Source organism: Pelobates fuscus, chromosome 12 (genome assembly GCF_036172605.1).
Source record: "Pelobates fuscus isolate aPelFus1 chromosome 12, aPelFus1.pri, whole genome shotgun sequence".
Classification (NCBI taxonomy): domain Eukaryota; kingdom Metazoa; phylum Chordata; class Amphibia; order Anura; family Pelobatidae; genus Pelobates; species Pelobates fuscus.
Window position 1 is genome coordinate 78,483,816 of NC_086328.1, and position 23,114 is coordinate 78,506,929.

Sequence of the window (23,114 nt, forward strand, 5' to 3'; positions counted from 1 at the left end):
CTCCTGCAGTAGTGTGGCAGTTCCATGTTGGTGACTGTTTCGGGCACCCCCCTGATTCGCAGGTTTCTGGCCTTCGATTTGTCTTCCATGCCGGCCATTTGGGCCGTCAGTGTTGCGCATTGTTTTTGCAGGGATCCCAGCATTGCATCCGTGGCTGACTGTGCCACCCTGGTGCTCTTAAGGGACTCTTCCGCTGAGACCACGCGTGTAGATAGCGTGGAGATGTCACTTCGGACTTGCGCCATGTCTGCATCAAACATTGCTTTAATATTAAGCATCAGTGCCTTAATGTCAGCCTTTGTAGCAGGTGCCGCATCACCCAGGTCGTATTGCTGTGGTGCCTTGATTTGTGCCTTGCCGGGAGTGGAAGCAGAGTCAGGCATGCTGTCCTCATCCGAGGAATGCGTGGTGTAGGCCTCACTCGGCGCCATTTTGGCGGGCTCCTGTCGCAGAAAACTGCCAATATCCTGAGATCCATAGGTAGGATCAGCCCGGCTTTTCTTGGCTTTTTTCCTCATATTGTAAGGAGTCCGGGGGTCTGATTATTTGGTCCCGGAATCTGCTTTTAGTGCAGAGATGAGAGTTTTAGCGGGTCTCGGTGTCAGAGCTGCTTCAAGCTGCGACTTGCTCGGTCAGGCGCTGGCTCCGCCCCCTCGGGGAGAAGCATTTTTTTTTAAATTCATGTGTGTGTGTGTATATTTTTTTAGTTTATTCCCCCCTCCCTGCTTCTTACCTTGTCAGGGAGGGGGGAGATCGCCGGGTGGTCCGGTGGGGGAGCCAGCCGCTGCACACAGGGCCCATCACACGCTGTGTTCCCTCTCCAGCGTGTGATGGGCCCTGTGTGCAGGTAGCAGGGCAGGTCCTGCAGGACTGGGAACGGGAACGGCGTTCCTGCTTTGGAAAAAGTGCAGGACTCGAGCCCTGGTCTTTGTTCTGTTGATTGGGTAAGAGTACGTGTGGGTGGAGCCGATTATGGGAGGAGCTATATACCTATATAAAAAGGGACCTACACTGTATGATCAGGGCTCAGACTTTGCTGTTTTTTGGTGACATTAGTCCCTCTGAGTCCCGGTCGGTGAATCGAATAAAGATCTCTTCCTTCCTGAAGAAACCTGTGTCCATCTGTCTGTGCTCGGCTTCCGTCAGTTTCTCTGGTATCATTGGATTGGCGTATACGACAATGTGTTCCAGGTCCTGCCAATATCCAGCAACTTTGCACAGCCATTGAAGAGGAGTGAACCAACATTCCACAGGCCACAATCAAAAACCTGATCAACTATGCGAAGGAGATGTGTTGCACTGCGTGAGGCAAATTGTGGTTGTGTGAGGCAAATGGTGGTCTGTGTCTGACTGGTGTTTGGACCCCCTGATCCCCTAGTACAGTAAAACTGCACATTTTAGAGTGGCCTTTTAATGTGGCCAGCCTAAGGCACACCTGTGCAATAATCATACTGTGAGGTGGATGGATTATCTCAGCAAAGGAGAAGTGCTCACTAACACAGATTTGTGAAGATTTGAGAGAAATATGCCTTTTGTGTACATAGAAAAAGTCTTAGATCTTTGGACTTCAGCTCGTGAAAAATGGGGGCAAAAACAAAAGTGTTGCGTTTATAATTTTGTTCAGTATATATTCAATGAGTTATACTATCTAACCTGAATTTTATAAAATGTTTTGCTATGTTCACATATAGCACAAGCACTCATTTGTTTTCTTAGTTTATTTATGTTCTCTTAATTATACTAATGAAGGGAATTTTAATAATAAAGACAATTTCTGTGGGAGCATCCTTAATCTTTGGTCAACTTCTTTTCTTCAAGTATATATTGATAAAGGTTAAGCCATTTCATCCTTTTTTTTTTTGCAGGAATGTGTAGGGATGTCAGGAATGCAAAGGGGATATTGTCAGAAAATCAAATTGAATTTTAACTATGAAGTTAAAGAAGGGAATAAGGAAACATAGCTGACTGAGGATTTTTCTATTTCAGCAATTTTGGCCTTACATTCAAAACTCACCTAGAATTACATAGAATTCCTGTAGCCCCATGTAGCTAGAGTGCAGCTAAGCGGAAAAAGGCCTTGACAGGGGTTAGGAGGCGGGCTTAGGAGGAAGTAAGCAAGGGTTGGAATTATGGGTAAGTAGGATTGGCTATTTAAATGAGCAGCCATTTTAGGTGAGTCATTCTAACTTTCTACCTGGTTGAGTTTGTGTTCACCTCGGTGTGCGCGGACTTGCTTGGTCGGATTTCTTTGTCTCCTCTGCAGGGCCAATGGACGACGTGGAGCGTTTGCTGGAGGGGATCAGGTCGGCAGCACGGCATCAGGGTGTGGACTGGCTACGGGCACAGCTAGGCCCTGCCCTGGCGGAGGCGGCGGATCGGGACGGTGATGGCGGGAGACCGGTCCGGGCCCGGAGGCCCCCGAGGAGGCTAAGCCCGGGCGCGGGGCCCGGTGAAGTTGTCCCCGGAAGCAGTGGAGTTTCGGTTGCGACCGGCAGCAGGCCCGGGAGCCGTGTGGTCGAGGCCTTGCCTCCCCGCGTGCGGCCGGAGCCTCGGATGAGCACTCGGCGGCAGAAGGATGTCGTGGACGGGGGCACTGCTGCTTTCGGGTCAGAGGTGGCCGGGCGGCCCCCTGGTGGTGCGGGACCCACGGAGGGGAGGTCTAGGAGGGCTTCCCCCCCATCGGAGAGTGACGATGATGAGGAGGCTGGATCCGGGAGGCCGCATGGCCGGCCTAGGAGGCAACAGGCAAGTGCAGAGGGCTCCGGCCGGGGCCCTCTTGGCGGGAAGGTCGCTAGGGGGATCTCTGCCACGGAGGGGGGCGGGAGTAGGCCGGTGGGGGGCGCCCAGGCCATAGTCGTAAGGGGGGAGGGTCCTGGGGTCCCTAAGCATAAATGTGGTTCGAAAGGAGTGAGTTCCAAGGGCGGTGGGGGTTCTCGGGATGCGGCCAGGTCAGAGAGCGGGTCCCCCAAAGGGGTGGTGGGTAGGTCTGGGCCGACTGGGTCTGGTAAGCATGGGGGAAAAGGTCAGGGGGCAGTGGCGGTGGGTGCGGGAAAGGGGGTTCCGGAGGCAGCTAGGCAGAGGAATAGGGGAGGCCGGGGACTGGGATCCTCCGTAGTGGTTGGGCGGCGGGGGGGCCCGGGTTCTGGGAGTAGTAGCGGCAGTCCCTCACCCGTTAGATCTCTGGGGTCCCTGGATGCGCGGGGGAGGTCGGGTCGGCACTGCTCCCCCTCGGACAGCTCGGCAGGGGAAGGTGCGGCAGCCCCTAGGTATGGTCGGCAGGGGCGGCCTGCTGGTAGAGACGGGAGGAGTCATAGCCCCAGGGGTTCCCGGGTGCCACGTGGTGGTAGAGGTCAGCGGGAGGCTTCGGTGCAGAGCAGGCGCTCCCGGGGTCGTGACGGGAGGGGTATTGATGTCCGTTACACCCTACCCAGGACTTCTTCTCCTTGTCCTAGATCTCGGAGCCGTTCTGCCTCCTCGCAGGCTGGTCACCGGGTGGGCTCCCCGGTCGGCGAGACAGCAGCGGAAGTTCCTCTTCCTGGACGTCGGGCGATCTGCACTGCAGCCCCCACCGTTCCGGTGTCGGGAGCCTTGGCCGGTGAGTCCAGTGGGTCACTACACTCTAGCGCTTTAGTTACCACACTTCAGGCACTACTCCACTCATTGGGGGCGGGGGGTGACACTAGCGGCATTGGTCAGGTGTGGGCTCCGGGTGCTGTGGCTACGGGCTCTCGGGTCGGGAATTCCACAGGGCCTAGTTCGGGCGGGGACATGGTGGTGCCGCAGGAAGTAGGGGAGACTGGGAGTGAGCGGGCTGAGTTGACTGGGGGTATCCCCAACGCGGCTAGACAGCACGCGTATGTATCTTTTGCGGGCCCGCTGGGGGTTCATTTGAAACGGGACGTAAAGGATAAGATATGGAAGGGTGAGTTCTGTGAGATCTTCTCCCTCCTCCCATTAGAGGACTTTATAGACCTCAAAGAGGAGGATAAGAAGGACGAGAAGAAGAAGGAGGAGGAGGAGAAGAGGAAGCGGTATCGCAAGATTCCGAAGTCCTTTGGTAATTGGTTGAGGGCCTTTTGCGTGCTGGCTAGCGTGCTCGGCGAGAAATCGCCGGGGTTATGCTCCTCTCTGTTTTGCTATTTGGATGGCATTTGGGAAGCGTACCGGACTTACGGGGGGTTGGCGTGGTGGCGGTATGACGAGCAGTTTAGGCAGCGGCTGGCGGCTAACCCGGGCATGCGGTGGGACCAAATGGACCTGCCGCTCTGGATGAAGCTGATGATGGCTCAAAAGGCGCAGCCCTTTCAGAACTCGGCCGGCGCTAGGGGGCAGTCCGCCTCGTCGGCCACCTTACCAAAGGGCTTATGTTGGCTCTATAATGAGGGCCAATGCAAATAGGGGGCCACCTGTCGTTTCAAGCACGAGTGCTCCGGCTGCGGAGGCGCTCATGGGCTCAACCGCTGCTTCAAGAAGGGTAAGTCCGGTGGCTCCTGTGCGGCTGTCGCGGCCGGGGGAGGGGGTGCATCCGCTTCCCCTGGGCTTAACCCCAGTGAGGCTAAGCGCGATGGAGCCGTGGCTAAGCCGCTACGATAACAGGGCGGATGCCGCTGTGCTCCTGGCGGGTTTTGCGACGGGGTTTTTTATTCCGTTTCAGGAGCGGGGTTCAGGGAGGCTGCGCAACCTGAAGTCTGTGGCTGACTTCCCGGACGTGGTTAGGGAGAAGCTGGGCAAAGAAGTCGGGCTGGGCCGCATGGCGGGCCCGTTCGCAGTGCCTCCGCTGGAAGGCCTGCGGATTTCCCCACTTGGGGTGGTTCCCAAGAAGGAGCCGGGTAAATTTAGACTCATTCACCATCTCTCGTACCCGAAAGGGGAGTCGGTGAATGACGGTATTCATAAGGACTTGTGCTCGGTGTCATATGCATCTTTCGACCGGGCGGTCGATCTGGTCCGGCGGGCCGGGCGTGGGGCTCTGATGGCGAAAGTGGACATTGAGGCCGCGTTTCGGCTGCTGCCAGTCCACCGGGACTGTCATCACCTACTGGGGTGTTTCTTCGAAGGGGCCTACTTCGTGGACTTGTGCCTGCCCATGGGTTGTTCCATTTCGTGCTCCTATTTTGAGAAATTTAGCACTTTTCTCGAATGGGTGGTACGGGTGGAAGCGGGGAATCGTTTTATTGTGCATTATCTGGATGATTTTCTGTGTGTGGGGCCGGCTGATTCCTTGGATTGCCTGCGCCTGCTGCGGACGGTTGAGTGGGTGGCGGGCCACTTCGGGGTTCCGCTGGCGGCGGATAAAACTGAAGGCCCGACCACGTGTCTGAGTTTCCTGGGTCTGGAGATTGACTCTGGGTTGGGCGAATGTCGGATGCCCCGGGATAAGCTGGACAGGCTTCGAGGGGCGGTGGCTGCTGTGGCCGGGGCGCGCAAGGTTACTCTGCGGCAGCTCCAGTCTTTGATTGGGCTGCTCAATTTTGCGTGTCGGGTCATTCCAATGGGAAGGGTCTTCAGTCGCAGTTTGTCGGCCGCTAACGCGGGGGTTCGGTCCCCGCACCATTTCATCCGGGTGTCGGCGGCCATGAGAGCGGACTTGGGCATCTGGGATGCCTTCTTGCGGGACTTTAATGGGACGGTGTTGTTCCGACAGGAGGGCCAGTCGTCGGCCGAGCTTGAGCTTTTCACGGATGCATCGGGCAGTGTGGGCTTTGGGGCATATTTTGGTGGCTGCTGGTGTGCGGAGAGGTGGCCTGACTCTTGGGGTTCGAGCCCTCTTATGCGCAACTTGGCTTTCCTTGAGTTGTTCCCGTTGGTCGTTGCGATGGCACTGTGGGGCGACAGGCTGTGCGATTGCAAAGTGGTCTTTTTCTCGGATAACATGACAGTGGTTCACGCGGTGAATCGTCAGTCTGCGGCCTCGAGGCCGGTGGTTAAGCTGCTTAGGCGACTGGTATTGCTGTGTATGTCTCGGAATGTTGTTTTTCGCGCGCGCCATGTTCCGGGCTATTTGAATGAGGTGGCTGATGCTCTGTCTCGTTTTCAGTGGTCCCGATTCTGGCTGGTGGCGCCGGGGGCATCGAAGGAAGGGCAGGCTTGCCCGGACGAGATTTGGCAGCTGGGAGCATCCTGCTTGGAGGACTTGTGAAGGCTTCTCTGGCACCGGCCACTTGGGCCTCGTACAGTAAGGTTTGGGGCTTGTGGGAGCGGTCGCTGGACGGGTTGGCCATGGACAACGGGGATGCCCTGCGGGATGCTTTCCTGTGGTACACCTGTCAGTTGCTGGCAAAAGGGGCGTCGCCTGCCATGGTAGACAGGTCCATGGCGGCGATGGCATTTTGGTTTAGGTGGCATGGGAAGGAGGACTTTACCAAGACCTTCGTCATCAGGCAAGCCCTGAAGGGTTATCGCAAGGGACGCAGGTCGCCGGATACCAGGCGCCCGGTGTCGGTTCAGCTACTGGGGGATTTGGTGGGTTTATTGCCTGAGATCTGTTTCGATGGGTTCGAGGCTTCGCTGTTCAAGGTGGCGTTTATTTTGGCGTTTTTTGGGGAATTGGTGAGCGCTAATAAGATGGTGCAGGGGGGCCTGCAATTTTCGGGGGTTCGTGTCTTGGATGGGAAGGTGGTGGTGCACCTTGGCAGATCCAAAACGGACGTCCGCGGCGTGGGCCGGGACGTGGCACTGGGGGCCTTGCCGGGCTCGGCTTTGTGCCCGTTGGCTGCTACGGCAGAGTACCTGGCGCGGAGGCCAGCGATGGGGGGTTCCTTGTTGGTGCATGCCGACGGATCGTCCCTCTCTCGGTTCCAGTTCACGAAAGTTTTTCGGTTGGGCTTGGGCAAGTTAGGTCTTCGTGCTGAACGATTTGGAACGCACTCGTTCCGTATTGGGGCGGCCACGGAGGCGGCTCGGTTGGGATTGGGGGACGAGGTGGTGAAGCGGATCGGGAGGTGGGAATCGGTAAGATTCCGTTCCTATGTCCGGTTGGGTCTGTTGGAGTAATGGACTTGGGGACCGTTTATGCAAAAAAAAAAAAAAAAAAAAAAAGTGAATAATAGACTTGTAACTGGCTGTACTGAAATGGTTCACTGTGTTGTTTGGGCTGGGGTGGGGGTCTCTGTCGGACTTCCCTCATCATTTGTTTTTCCCCCCCAGGGCGTGAGGCATGGATCGTGGGCCATTCGTTTGTCTTCTGGGCCGAGAGGAGGGCCGCAGCTCGAGCGCAAGGCCAGCAGCTGGGTTTTCCGAGAGGCCAGTTGGCAGTTCGCTGGTTTGGGTATCGGGGTTTTTGCTGGGGGGATGTTTGTGGTACACTGTTTGGGATGCTGGCGGCGGGATGCACGCCAGACTTACTGGTCCTACATATTGGGGGTAATGACCTGGGCCTTACGCCGCAACGCCGGCTGGTGAAGTGGATGAAGCAGGACATCAATAAGTTGAGGGGCCTGCTTCCGGGGGTCATGTTGGTCTGGTCGGAGATTGTCCCGAGGCGCCGGTGGCGGCACGCTCGGGATCCGGTGGCTATGGATAGGTGCAGAAAGAAAGTGAATAGCTTGATGGCAAGCTTTGTCGGGAAGGTAGGGGGTGTGGTGGTGAGGCACCTTGAGCTGGAGGAAGGGTTGCCAGGATACTACTGCTCGGATGGTGTTCACCTCTCGGATGTGGGTTTGGACCTGCTCAACTTGGGTTGGCAGGATGGTATACGGATGGCTCTGTTTCTTCGGGGTGGCGGAGCTCAGACAGCTTAAGGGGTCAAGGTCTGAGCTTGTGGCGGGACGGGGAGCTGAAGGAGAGGAAATAGGCTCCCCTGGATGAACGTGAGGTGGAATAAACAGATTGTGGTCATCGGTGGTTGAGAGGTTTCGAGTCCTGGAGGTGGCTCAGAACCTGGTGGGGCAGGGGTATCCGGGTATACCCCTGCCGTGGTTAATGGATGGTTGGCACTTTGGAATGTTGGTGTATGTTATAAATATGTATATTTGTTATTATATGGGGGTCATTGCCTTTTGTATGGTAGCCGAAGGAACAGGATGCGAGGGGGCGGAGTATGGGGGGCAATGACCCATGTTTATCTGTTAATTTATTATTGTTATTATTATTATTATGCCTAGTCCGCCTAACAGGTAGCGCCGGCCCTGTGGACATTCGGCAAGTAACAAAAAGAAAACAACACTAATAGCTGAACTCATGGAGAGCGATAAAGTCAGTATTTCATCGACTGGGAGCATTGAAGAATCACAGTTTCAAAGGAATGTACAATGGTGGCAGAGTATACTAGGGACCAATCGCTCACAGGACATTATTGTACAAATTATGTCACAAGCCATGGAGGCACAAAGGGCCCAGGAAGCTAAAGCCGGATCACCCAAGGTAGACACCACAGCTCTTCAAGGATCCATCAATGGAGGACAATGTAAGTTGAATTATGCTGCATGGGGAGATGGACATAGACAGATATTTGCAAGACTTTGAAAGACAGTGTGTGTTGGAATGACTGGATAAGGCTAATTGGGCAGCTATCCTGAGCAGGAAATTGTCGGGCAGAGCAGTCGAAGCCTACCGGGCAGTACCAATCTCATATCCACAATTATGACCGGTTAAAAGAGACATTGCTGGCTCGGTATGCAATAACGCCCAAAGCCTATAGAAGGAAGTTTTGTGGATTACGGAAATGTAACTCCTTTGCCAAGACTCTCTTGCCGAATGGGCTTTTCAAATGCACCGGGCAGCAGAGAACTGAATAAAGGGATTCCAGGCAACCACTCTGGCCGATGCATTGCAACTGTTGGTGCTGGAACATTTATTTGATCACGTGCCACCAGAAGTTGAGAAATATAAGCATGCAGACTTTTCTGCCTGAAGAGGTGGTTTTATCAGAGTTTATACAGATGTTTAAACAGCCATTGAATGCATGCAAAAACATACAGGGATATAATTTATAATTAGTGGGTTAATAGCTGCTTGATCCAAGGAAATATCTGACTCCCATTTTGGGGTCAAGAATGATTTTTTTTTCCTAGTTTGTTGCAAAATTGGAAGTGCTTTCAGACTGGGTTTTTTGCCTTTTTGGATCAACGGCAAAAACATATGTGAGAAAATCTGAATTCCTCTCCGGGACATCCCCAAGCCAACCCATTGTGATCTAGGCGGGTATGCTAGACCATGGAACTCGCAGGGAGCAATGTGACGAACTGCCCTGAAACTATTTTCATTTTTACCAAGCCCAAGTTGTTTTCCCATTGTTCGGTACTTCTACCTACCAAACACCGACAACCCCCTGACTCATTATCTTCAAAGAAAACCACAAACGTAAGTGCTCTCTCTGGGTGGCTGCAGTGAATGGTGTGTATTTTGGAGGCGAGGTACAGTCCATCAGAGGGGACAATTGCAACCTATGAGCCAGGGGGAGCTCCCCTACCTCACCCCACCAGAGCTATCTGAGGATTTAAGACTTGATGGGGTTCAAGATGGTTTTTCATGTAACATGTAACAGTGTATGCTGTTTTACCTAGAGCTGGGCTTAGCTCTTTAAATTGTAAGTTGGCACTTCTCCACGTCTGTGTTGTTCGTGATCCTTTCCGCATTACGGTTTTGCACTATTGGTCTCCCCTCTCTGCTTTTGTATTCCATATTAGACTACTGAGATCCCAAAGAAAGAACATAAGAACACTCACTCAAGGTCCACATTGTACCTATAAAGACTTTCATCTCCCTTTATTTTATTTAGCGCACCCTGTATTTGTTGTCTTTTGTTCTCTCCATTCTTTGAAGGGTTTGAGGGTTACCCTTCCTTTCAGGTGTGCAGCTCTATCCCCCCTTGTGATCAGTACTGTAGCACTGTTCCCCTCCCTTTCTATTTACTACTATCACCAAAATCTTGTTTAAACCACACTAAAAGACTATAACACTACCGTGGCTCTCTGTTTCCCTCTCCCCTCCATATGGATCCAGCAAGCGCCTCTCTGCCGCATTCTCAGTTTATACCATAAGCCAGAGTATCTCAAACTCTTCAGCAGGACTTGCCTGTGTTTCCATGGAACTCTGGCTTAGCCACAAGTATCACCTTAGCCCAGTCATATTCTATCACGGTTTTTACTCCTTTCCCAATGCCCAATGAGAGCGCTCTTTAGAAGAAAGTTACAGTCCTTTAGAGGGGGCAATCGCTATTTATGAGCTAGGGGGAACTGTCCAACCCCACCCAGCCAGACACCCTATTAAAGTACCGGTGAATTACTATAAACGCCTGGAATTAATTTCAGCTAGGATCACTCTAGCAGCCGGTTTACATTTTATGGGGTGGTGTTTCCACAAACCTTCATGGATCAGGGTGCTTTTTAAACAGATTAGGAGCTTCCTAAAAGGCTATCCAAGGATGTAAGACTTGTGGGGGTCAAGACTGTTTTCAATGTAATTTGGGTTTTTTTCTTTGTTCAGCTTTCAGTGTCAGTCAGATAATTTATTTAGCAAGAGATTACTAAATTGCCTCCCAGACACAGAGGTGTCTGGGCAGGATCTGTATGTGTTGAATGGAGACCCATGCTGAGGGTCTATGCATAAAAGGCTGTATTTTGTACAATAAAATCAGTTGAATTCCTAGAACTAGGTGTCATCTAGTTTCAGAGGGAAAGAGTTATAGTCACTTAAGGTTCTATTCTGGCTTAGAGGAGAGTTTAACGGAGGTAGCCAGTCGGGTTACCCAGGTTCCGCTTCAGAAATATTTTTAAAAACACCATTAAAACTTTATTTTAGGGGGGCGGGGCCGGGCGGCCATGCCGACAGGCTGCAAATCACTTGGGCTCCCGAGGAAAAAACTAAACACTGGGGTATATACCCACCATACCCGACTTGTACCAACCCGGGGGTCCATGGCACGAAGCTCTGGAGTGTCCCGGTGCAGCTGGAGCACCCGACCATGGGTGGCTCTGGGTCCTGGTGAGAGACTCTGGGGCTCGGATATGGAGGCCTACCCGGGCGGGGAGTGGGGCGGACGGCCGCTGCCTTGCTCTCCGTCCTGATCTACTAATGTCGACCTGGCTCCTTCCCGGTCCAGTTCCCCCCCCGTGGGCCAGGGGGGGTCATCCCGGTCCCCATCAGGTGGGCTAATGCCTTGCACACGTTGCCTGGGCGGCCTGAAGTCGCAGAAGAAAAGCTCCCACGCGGTGGCACCAAAATGGCCGACGGCCGCGCTGCAACACCTGGAACAAGCCCGAAGACAGGCGGAAACCCCTACAGCCTACATCTACTCCACCTGCCCATGCCAAAGCGATAACCTCCGACTGAGCACGCCTTACCACTGATCGGGGCTGGAAGAATACACAGGGACAACATCCTCATCCACCGACCACGCAGGGCTACAACCCTTGTCTGAAAACGAAGGTCTGTGAAGCTAGACACCTCGACTCACACAGCAACCGGGAGGCTATGAAGGGAGCTCGGGGGACCTGCAGGGACTCTCCCCACGACTAAGCACAGACTGCATTCCCATTGCCTCTTACTTTGTGCCCGGTTGGAGCTGGCAGTGACCCCAGCCATCCACACTAAAGCCTCTGTGTACACTCCTGAGCAGTTATACACGCTCACGATCGTAAGTTAATAGACCCTGACATGACCCACCATGTTGGACATGCTAATACAGCCTGCACCCAGTCTCCATCTTGTCAAGCATGTTTACTGTACTAGGCTTGCCCTTAAAACGCACAGTCAGAGTAATCAGTAACTATTTGCATATAAGAGTGGAACCTAGTTCGTGGCAACCTGTTTATCACTTATATAGTCACATATGACAGCAATGGCAAGAATGTATGCTTAAAGGTGTGATGCGCTATCTTACTGCTTAGGCCAGCGATAGATAATTTTGCATGTGAACCCGTGAGCCACACACTTGATGGCTTAATTCAGCTTGAGAAACTCATGATATGTATATCTAACTAGCATGCTTTAAACTTGACACCCCTGCACTTAAACAAAAAAGTTAGTGCACTGTTATGACATACCCCACTGTTCTTATTGTTCTGTTAACATTGTGCTGAAATATGCATGCAGACTGCCTTTGGGGTACCGCTCGCTTGTATGTAACCCTCATATGCACTGCAAAAAAAAAAAAAAATAAGAAAAAAAAAAATAAATAAGAAAAAAAAAAAACTTTATTTTAGCTCCCACACAGACTTCTCACATGAGCCTGATTCTCCTACTGTAAAGTCATTAAGCTTTATTACTTTTGTCAATCAAATTCTTCATATAAGGAAGAAATGTGGGCATGCACAGCTGTCTTCACAATCAGTCAATCCAATGTTTCTAATAGAGGAGGATTGCATGCACACTCATACGTTGCATGCTGTTGCTGGACAAAGATAAGGGTCTTAGTTGATATAGAATCTTACCTGATGCTTGCTGATGTTAAATAGAAAACTAAGGACCATGATAATAATGACTGCCAGGGTCATAATGAACCCACATTTCATCTGGTACATTGTTGTTGGTATCTGATAAACAAATAGAAAAGTGAAAACATGTTTAGAGAGACTTGGGAAACATATAGTTGTGTTAGAAAATGTATAAGTCCCTTACTTCTTCTCACTAATGATAACATACTCACTTTATTAAAGAGAAAAATCTATTTACCCAGTATGTATGCTTATTCTCTATTTATTTACTGATTCTTCATTAATCACAGTACACAAATATGTATCATAGGGTGAAACAAACATATGTGCTTGATATGTGAACCAAGGTACCGAAAACTGCCAAAACATATTATAGAAAAAACATTTATATTTAATGATCTAATATACTCAGGATTGTACTACTATGATGTACCACAATGTACATAAAAAAAAATATTAAAGGATAGGTTTGTTACAATAGCATAATTCCATATAAGCGGTGTGCATCCCTTTAACCCCTCTTTAACCCCTTAGTGACCAGTCAGTTTTTAAATTTTCTTACCGTTAAGGACCAGGGCACTTTTTACATTTCTGCAGTGTTTGTGTTTAGCCGTAACTTTCCTCTTACTCATTTACTGTACCCACACATATTATATGCCATTTGTCTTGCCATGAAATGGTCTTTCTAAAGATATAATTCTTTTCATCATGTCATATTTTCCTATAACATTTTTTTATAAAATATGATGAAAAATTAAAAACAAAAAAAAACACACTTTTTCAAACTTTGACTCCCAAAATCTGTTATGCATCTACAACCGCCAAAAAACACCCATGCTAAATAGTTTTAAAATTTTGTCCTGAGTTTATAAATGCCCAATGTTAACATGTTCTTAGCTTTTTTTTGGAAAGTTATAGGGCAATAAATACAAGTATCACTTTGCTATTTCCAAACCAATTTGTTTTCAAAAGTTACAGTGTAACACTGATATCTGTCAGGAATCCCTGTATAACACTTCACATGTATATATTTAAAACAAGACAACCTAAGGTATTAAACTTGGGATACTTTGACTCTTTTCATGCAACCATTTTACTACCAATATATGCCAAATTTAAAGTTGTATTCCTTACACTATAGTTCCTTCTGTCCCACTTTCCTTGTGTGTCCCCTTCCTCCCCACCGCCCCTCTGCTCAGAAAGGGGTAATAACTGCCTTTAGTTACTTACCCAATTTCAACACCCATCTCCTTCGGCACTGGGTTGGCAGATACAATCTGTTCTGGTATGCCATGTAAACTGAATACCTCCATGGAGAAAAATCCTAGCTAATTCAGCAAAGAAGGGGAGCTTCCTCAGGGGTATGAAATGTGCCATCTTAGAAAACCGATCTACGACCATAAGTATGACAGTATGTCCATTGGAAGGGGAAAATTCTACTATAAAATTGATAGACAAGTTATACCATGGGTAAAGGTTGGAGCAATCCCCATGGTACCCAGTGGACATGTGCACCAGTGAAATGTTTGTTTCGTACGAATGATTTCGTACTAAATAAAAAATTAATTTGTCAATCCCCAAATTGGTCCATAAACCATTCGTTTTTCGGATGAAATTCGGTAAAGAATAATTTGTTTTAGTCCAATATGACAAAAAAGGAAGGAGAGGTCGGCAGCTCTACCAGCTCCCTGCTCTTAATAAACATTACAACCTCCTCCCCCCCCCCCCCCCCGCCTTAACCTATGTGGGTCTGACCCCCATATTAATAAAAGGGAGGTTAAATCCTCCAGCATGTGGCTGCTCGCCGTCATTTAAAACTGGATATAAATAAATCAGTAGCTTATATAGAAGTGACAGAGAGCTACGGTAAGAGTACATGTAACCAATAGTTATATCAAATACAATAACAATGTTGCAATATGAAACAGAAACTATTTAGATCAGTAACAAAATTAGGCTGTGCTACTGATCTAAAGAGCTACGTTTTACACATACTCTTACCGTAGCTCTCTATCACTTCTATGTAAGATACTGATTTATATTCAGTTTTAAATGACAGCGAGCAGCCACTCCCCTAGGTCCCCACCCATGACTGGCAGGTGGGGACCCCAGTTAATTAAAGGGAGGGACCCAATGTCCCTCCAGGTACCCACCCATGAGCGGCGCGTGGGGACCACAAATAATAAAGTGACTAGGTGTCCCCAACCCCTAGTCACTCCCCCCCAATAAAAATAGCCTACCGACCCACCTCACCGTAGTAGTAAGGAGGGGGCAATAGACCAACACCCTGTAAAATAAAATGTCATACTTACCATTAGATGTCGTTCTTCTTTTCTTTCTTCAGCTCCAAAAAAGGCCAAATAAAAAAAATAAAATAAAAAAACCTGAATTTATAATATTAATATATATATATATACATATACACACACACACGCAAAAAAAATCCTGACGCTAAAAAAAAAAAAATCAATCTTCACCCAGCGAGGGCACCACACAGAATGAGCTCCGCAGGGCTGGGAAAGGCTTATAAATCCTACCCACGCCCTGCAATTTGACTTCAAGCCCTCTTGATTGGTTGATTCCTAGACAACCAGAGGGCTCTGACAGAATCAACCAATCAGAGGGTTCCAAGTCAAAATCAGATCAGAGCGTCTAAGATGGTAGAGCTATCCGGGGATATATAACATGTTGAAGTTCCTGCTTGTTTTTTTGTGTGTTTTGGTGTATGGTGTGTGTTGTACCTTCTGTGTCTGGGAGACAATTAATCTGGCTAAACCATCTTCCAGACACTGATGTGCCAGGGCGGGCTGCATGTGAATGGAGATCCCATGCTGGAGGTCTGTGTATAAAAGACCAAGTCTGTGGAATAAAACATTGTTGTACTCCCAGAACTATGTTGTCTAGTTACTGGGGGGTGTGACGGGGAAGCTATTCACTAACAGCGCTTGTTCCAACTTTGAGAGCATTCAACTGAGTTACCTATGCCAGGTATTGCAGCTCCGCTACAAAAACAATAGCTTTCATCCAGCACAACATTTTACATAATCACTTAACAATAACACTATGTACCCCCACGTGTTCTACCTTATTTTAAAAGTTGGTGACTGGGCCCATAGCCTGTGGGCAGGAGGCTAGCCTTCAAGCCTCTCCAGAAGGCTGCAGCATGGGGGCTTATGTGACAATGTGTATATATGTATATCTGTGTGTTAATGTGTATATCTTTGTAAGTATGTAGGTCAGTGTGTGTGTCAGAGTGTGCATGTGTGTTTACATGTCAGTGTGTGTGCACATCAGGATGTGCATCTGTGTGTATGTATATGCCAGGGTATGTGCATGTGTCAATGTGTATATGAATTATCGGTGTATGTGTCAGTGTGTTTAGAAGTGTACATATGTGTGATAATGTGTATGTATTGTGGCAAACCTTCATGTCACCTCATCAATTCTCACCCTCTCCAAAAAGACCATTCACTAGATACTGATCATCATCCCGTGTCTCCCAAGCCAACCAGACTTGCTTGCAGCACCAGAAGCAGCCTATATCAGCCAAGAAGGCATGGTATATCTGACTGGGAGTAGCTCTGAAGTTTTATGGAACTCTAAAGCAGATCACAGAGTCGCTGCAGTCCGCTGAAACTTCAATCAGAGCCCTCTCTGCCCCTGAACAAGCAAACAGGGCGCTTTCTGGAGGGTTGATAGAGGGGGGGAATAAGGCATCCAACAACGCTCTCCACGTAACCACGTAGAGCGTTTTGGTTTTAGATGACCAAAAAATCTCTACTCCATATTCTTGAACCCTGTACCAGATTGGAGGCTAGCAGATCTTGCTGAACTTTGGACTTTCACCTAGTTTGAACAAACCACCTATTTTACAGGTAGGATTTTGTCTCAGATCTTACAGCAACCACAGCCTTCTAGGGTAATCAAAGTCCAGGACACATCCAGCTGTGTTTTCCTTTTTATTTGATAAGAAAACAGGTGCTTTAAATAATAAACAAAACATAATTCCTTGCTCTTACTAGACAGAAATAACTATTTGTAATTGGGTGGCTTTCCCACTTACCCATTTTTAATAACAAAATAGATTTACAATAAACACAATTGTTCTCTCTCCTTCAGCTCTCCTAGCTGGCTTTTTCTCCCTCACTCTGCAGCAGGCTGATCTCTTCTTTTAAAGGCCTGCCTGCTAATTGACCAGCTACAGGTGAGTGTCAACTAGTTCACATCTCTGGAACTCTTAAGTTAAATCCAAGTTCTGGTCTGTTACAGAGCAACTAGTGACGTTGGAGCACTGGCCCACCCTGCTCTCCAAATGCTCCACCCCAGGGACCCATACCGTTTTTTGCAGAGTATCAGCAATGTATATTGCAAACTTAACATCTCTCCCTGGGACATTTAACTGTCTATTATGTGTTTTCAAGGTTTTTCAGTATTTGGCTGTGTCCAGGAGATAATTAGTTTAACCGAGAGCTGACACAATTATCTCCCAGCCACAAAGACTCCTAGGCGGGCTTGAGTTACATTGAATGGAGACCACATGCTGGGGGTTCTGTGAATAAATTCTGTGTGCCTGGAGCTAATAAACCAGTTCTTATTCACCCTTCACAAAGTCTCGACTAGTGTTTGAGTGAGACATCGGTAACCTGTGCAGGAGGGTGTAATCACTCTGGAGCTATTAACTGGGAAGGCACGTTGTGACAGACCCATCCCGCTGGACTAAACCTATTGGGTTCGTCTGATTTGCCCAGTACTTATGGTCCCTGAGAGATCCTGCGGAGAGTTGTGACTTTGCACAACTAACAGTTCGAATACAGCCAAAACCAACGAAGCGCTAAAGCTATCAAAGCCTCATGGTGGCCGACATCGGACAAAGGGCCACGTGGCGGCGGCCATTTTACCTTCGAATCCGCCGACCCGTACTATCGACGATACTTCGACAGTACAACGTAGTCGAAGTACCGATCCACTTCGAACAGGACGTAGACATTTTTAGGTCAACAAGTGACCGACCGTATAGCCCGAATCCAGGGAACTCTTTTGGGCACGAAACGGTAGCTGCGGTCGGTCATAAACGGACGTTCGAGTAACTTTGGATTCACTGGAGGGATTGGTGTGATTTTTGAGACTGTTTATGATTTAAATATGCTGAATCTGAATATGTGCCTTTTATGTGAATATGATGGATGGATTTGGAGTTATGAAAGTTGTATAAAAATATATTCTAAACTGCCTGTATAATAAGATTATGTGTCACACCAAGGGGAGGGAATGTGTGGGATGTACCATCGATGCCAGTGGTTGTTTTATGCCTCCCCTTGGGTGTGGCCTGTGTGTGTGAAATGCAAATAAAAGGCAGGCTGGCTGTTCCAGTCCTCAGTTCATGTTTTACCCTCATAATGGAGCTCGGTCTCGTTATTGGGGGAACCGGGAATACAAGTGACTAACGACTGTGTCTGGAGCTCGGAAGGTGGTACCGTAACACACGTCTTAGGTGGTAGTAATCCATCTTCTGGAGGGTATATCGCCACAAGTATATCTGTATATATGTATGTATGTGGCTGTGTATATGTGCCTATATCCAAGCAAACACCAACACAATATGCAAGCACACACCTGCAATCTAACACAAACATACAAATACACCCCTGCTTTCAAACTCCTTAATTATTTACTAGCATACTCCTTTACTTACATACTACACACAAATGTGCATTTAAAAGCCAGAATTGCATCCAAACACACCCCTGCAAACAAGCAAAGACAATTATTACATTCAAACACACCCTATATTAAAACACTAAAATGATATACAAGTATCCCTTCAAACAAAATCGTCCGTTACTGAATTTCTGCTAGAAGCATCTCGCCTTTATCTTATATTCTGGTTGCCACTCTCCAGTCCTAGAGGTAGCTTCTATCGGCTGTGCTGATTCTCGGTTTGAATTGTCGGGAGTTATTTAGTACGCCGCATCCACGCAGTGAACTCCATTTGTGCCAGAACACATTCGCCTTCCGAACCCTGCCTCCCAGCGCATGCAGACGCCCTCACGTCACCCCTACTCCTTCGTGGAAGGTTGTCAGGATATTTATATCGGCAGACATTTTGTGCTAAAATAGAAATTAGAAGTGTATATTGCCAGAGTCACTCAGAACAGAGCAGACTCCATTTTGGATTTTCTGGCTAACAAAGATACATGAAATTTCTATCCTTTCTGTAACACTAACCAACCACTTAGCCTGAACTAAGGAATGCATTGTATAAACAAACCAAGTGATAAGAAATTAGACAGGGGGATGGATACTCTGCCTAGATGTTAATGGAATAGAAATAATTCAAAACCCAGACATTTGTGACAGAAGATTAAATAATTTTATTTTACTTTCTAAATTTTACAAGGTCCCATTGTAAGTTAAAGGTGAATTTATAACTGTCAATTTTAGAAATTACAACAGGAATTGTCGACGCACTGTCTGGAGAAAATCCAAAGAAACGCTTTGAACTGACAGCAAATTTAAGTTATAGGTAGTCATATAGATAACCCAAATGACGTCAAAATAGCTATCAGGAAAAGTTAACTCTTTCCTGGATAGGAAAGTTTAGTGAGACGAGACTGCCCTCTATGGACCAAATACCTAAATTGCAATCTGCAGGTTGACCACACCTTCAGTTTCCTATTGGCCTTATCACCTAATGACGTACAGAAAGTCTGGCCCTTTAAAAAAGTCAGGATCGCAGGCCAAGTAAGTGAGTCAGAGATGAAGTTAGAGCTGAGTTGAAAAGAGTTGGACTTTCAGATTTGGACATGCAGAAAGATCTATGACAGACAAACACTCCTGGAACTAACACTCAAGCAACACTTGCACACTTCCATGCAACCAATCATACATCCATTCAAGTTCCTGAGACTATCTACTCATCTGATGAGAACATCTACTTAACTGGTAATTATGCTGGTTTATTTAATTAATCTAAATTAATTAAAAAAAATGTCATAGCATGATATATGACTGGATAAATCACGGTCGGATTTCAATAATAGAAATCTTAGATAACCAAAAGAATATATAGTTATAAACATTCCATTCTGCAGGTGGAATTAAGAATAATTATATATTAATGTGATATTATCACGTGTTAGCATACTGCTGTTTTTATCCAGGTGTATTGATTTGCTCTAAAATAAGATAAGATATATTTTTAGTCAAATTAAAATTCAGCTTATAGAATCTGGTAGATTACTCTTATTGGATGGTTCCAGGAAATGATTAGTGAGCTGGTTTAAATGTTATTTTAACTAAAATTACATGAGAATAGGTATTATATGCCTAGGAGGATCTAGCCAGCATTGAAAGGGTTATTCAGTTAACTGCTAGCCAAAGTTTTATGGCCTTTCGCTGCGCTGTGTGGACGTTTTTCTTTGTCTCTGAAGCACCCTCATAAATCTTGTCTTGACAATTGATGCTGTAAACATTGGAACGTGTATTGCCATTGTATTGCATACTATGTTATTCTAGATATTCATTGATTATTATCACGCATGTTACATATTATTATTTAATTTGTCACAATAAAATTGTATCTATTTTTATAACAAATTGTGATTTTATTTGTATGGAATACATTTCACTTACATGATAACGATCTCTAAGATCTAAGAGAATTGAAATAGTGGGCAATTCTCGACTGTTTACTATTATTATCCCATAAATATCCCCACAAGGTACTTGACTTTCCTAATCTGACCTCATTTATGTGCGCCAAATTCGGTCTACTGAATTCCGTGTACGGTTAGGCGAATGCTGAATTTGGTAGTTTGTTCACCGACACATATATACACGCTGCACACAAGCGTGCAGCTTCAGACGGAATGCCGGAGGGAATCGCGGCACTTGGAGCCATGTGGACAGGTAAGAAGGCAGAATGCCTGACAGTGGTGAGGCATCCAACGACACCCTGGTCTTGAGGGAGCCCTGCATGCCCACAAAAAGTACTCTGGTTTTCAGTGACCAGAACCTATTACCGGGCATCATGGGACTCTGCTTTGGATCGGTGGCTATCCACGAGCCGCTAAAACTTTGGCTTCCATCTATTTTGAGCTACCCATATCTGATTCTGGAGCTTTTAGGACAAAGTGGGGATGTGGGTACGGGAACTGAAATTATTTTGTATTTTTCCCCCAGTGTTTGGCTGCTAATTAAATTACAAGCTCAGGTAGAGACACCAAAGCGCCGTGGATGTTACAGTCCTATTTATCTCCCTGGGGACCTCCTGTTGAGATCCCAGGTATATACGGTGACATTGTGGGGCAATTAAACCAGTTCTTCTATACCCTTCACTAAGTCTCGACTAGTGAGTGCTTGGGTTAAACCGCTATACAAGCTATATGTGGCATTACTTCCCTCCGCCGAGCTGTGCAGACCTCCTCCTGCTGCACGGTCTGACCAAACCATGCGGCCTTGCATCTATAAATAGATGTGAAGTGGCGTAACTCCCAGTCTTAAAATGACCACGTCATCATTGAGATCCTAATCTGTTTTGGATCGCAGTGATGATGTTGACTTATCAGAGCATAGGTAAGCCTATTTAAGGCTTGTTTTAGCCCTGATGCATTGTCCTATCGTGGTTTCTGTTATATCCTCATTTAGTGCTCCTAGAGATTCCCTTGTGATTTCCTGTGTTTGACCTCGACTTCGTATTTGACTTGCGATTTCTGGTATCCTGACCTCAGCTTCGTATTTAACCCATGATTTCTGGTATCCTGACCTTGGCTTCTTGACTTTGTGTATTTCTATCCGTTATTTATCTTGACCTGGTTTCTTGTTGTATTATACGTCAAGTCTGGCCATTCTAAGGCTCGGTAATACGTCTTTCGGATCCACCTTTTGTGGGTTTCCCCTTTCCTGCGTGTTGTGGTACGACTCCCATGACACTATAACACTGAAGCTATAATCACTGATACATGCGCTGGAAGAGAGACTTCGGAGGGGAAAGGAGAGCCCTGGTGGTGACACTCAGGTCCCCTAATGGGTAGTCCGCCACATGCATTCACAAGGTGTATTGGGCTGTGTTTATTTCTAAGTATGTTTTACATTGTTTGTGTATGTGCCTAAAAGGGCTCTAGACTTTATGAGGCCTTAGGCGAACATAAGGCCCCCACTAACACCCAAAGTAAAAAAAATTAATAATAATAATAATAATAATAATAATAATAATAATAATAATAATAGGGGTTGCATTATGTGTATAAGGTGCTGTAGTTGTATTTAAGGACAAGCTTGCAGCGCTGGATACAGCGAGCTAGTCTCTGTATTCATTGTTCAGAGGCTTGCAGTGTTGTGGCTCCCTCCCGCGGCATTGTGATCTCTCTGACTGTAGTTATGGCATAATATGCAAACTATCTTAATTTGCAATAAACACATGTAATTTGCAATTATGCCAATTGTTTATACATGACTGAGGGGTATGGTTACATAGTCTTGCAGGCATGTATACATAAGTGCCGGTGTGTGTAACTGGCATTGTCTACCTGTGTGTGACAGGGTTTGGGGTGAGTGTGGCACAGTTGGACTACAGGATTGTAAGGGTTTATGTAATAGGGTGAGTGTGGCAGGGTGAATGGGGGTGAGTGTGACAGTGCAAGAGAAGGCGAGTCCGACAGGGTAAATGCGATAGGGTAAGTGTGGCAAAGCAAGGGCAGGTGAGTTTGGTATGGTTGGAGTGGATGAGAGTGACAGGATTAGGAGGGGTTATGCAAGTTTGGCTGGGTGTAGGGGGTGAGTGTGTGGGGACTTAAAGGATGGGGGGTGACAGGGCAGGGGGTGTTAGGGGGCAGAGGGTGGTAAGGTAGCTGTGGCAGGGGGTATTAGGGGGCTGTGATAGGGCAGGGGGTGGTAGGAGGGCAGTGACTGGGTAGAGGGTGGCTGTGGTAGGGGGCAGCGGGTGGTAGTAGGGCAGTGATAGGGTAGTAAGGTAACTGGCGGTGGTTGGGGGCTGTGACAGGACAGTGACATGGTAGGGGATCAGAGGGTGGTAAGGTAGCTGTGGCAGGGGGTAGTAGGGGGCTGTGACAGGGCAGGGGATGGTAGGGGGCAGAGGGTGGTAAGGTAGCTGTGGCAGGGGGCTGTGACAGGGCAAGGGGTGGTAGGAGGGCAGAGGGTGGTATGAGGACAGAGGGTGGTAAGGTGGCTGTGGCAGGGGGAAGAGGGTTGTAGGAGGACAGTGATAGGGTAGGTGGTAGGGCGTGGTAGGAGGGCAGTGACAGGGCAGGGGGTGGTAGGAGGGCAAGGTGGCTGTGGCAGTTGGCAGAGGAGGGAGGGAGGGAGAGGGAGATATATATATATATATATATATATATATATATATATATTATGGACTCCTCCTGTTAGTCTTTTATAGTGTCAGCCCATGTGTCACTTTTTGTTGACGAGTACAGACTTGTGACATCACGGTCTTCTGTGACCGGTCACTACCCAGTATAGAGTATATATACTTCCTTGTTGTCCCGGTTGCCTTGCCCTGTCATGGTTTTTGTTACCTGAGAGTGTGTTTATACAGTGTATTGGATTTCCTGTTTCCTGACCATTCTTGCTCTCTGTTATCCTGACCTTGGGACTGATACATGCATCTTTACTGTTACTTTAGGTTTGTGTGTTAAAAGGTAACTATTCCTGCCCATATATATCTCTTGATCTCCTATAATATGAGTTGTGAAAAAAGAGTGTAGCGCTTAGATAATGTTT

At 47.6% G+C, this 23,114-nt stretch overlaps 1 protein-coding gene across 1 annotated transcript in view; it reads right to left on the reverse strand.

Moving 5' to 3' along the window:
• LOC134579472 (NXPE family member 2-like) overlaps positions 1–12,468 on the reverse strand; it is a 98,422-nt gene extending 85,954 nt beyond the window's left edge. Inside the window, exon 1 of the mRNA XM_063438776.1 lies at positions 12,372–12,468. Coding sequence (XP_063294846.1) covers positions 12,372–12,461 — 90 coding nt within the window. The 5' untranslated portion in view covers positions 12,462–12,468. The remainder of the gene's footprint in view (positions 1–12,371) is intronic.
• Between the last annotated feature and the right edge of the window lie 10,646 nt (positions 12,469–23,114).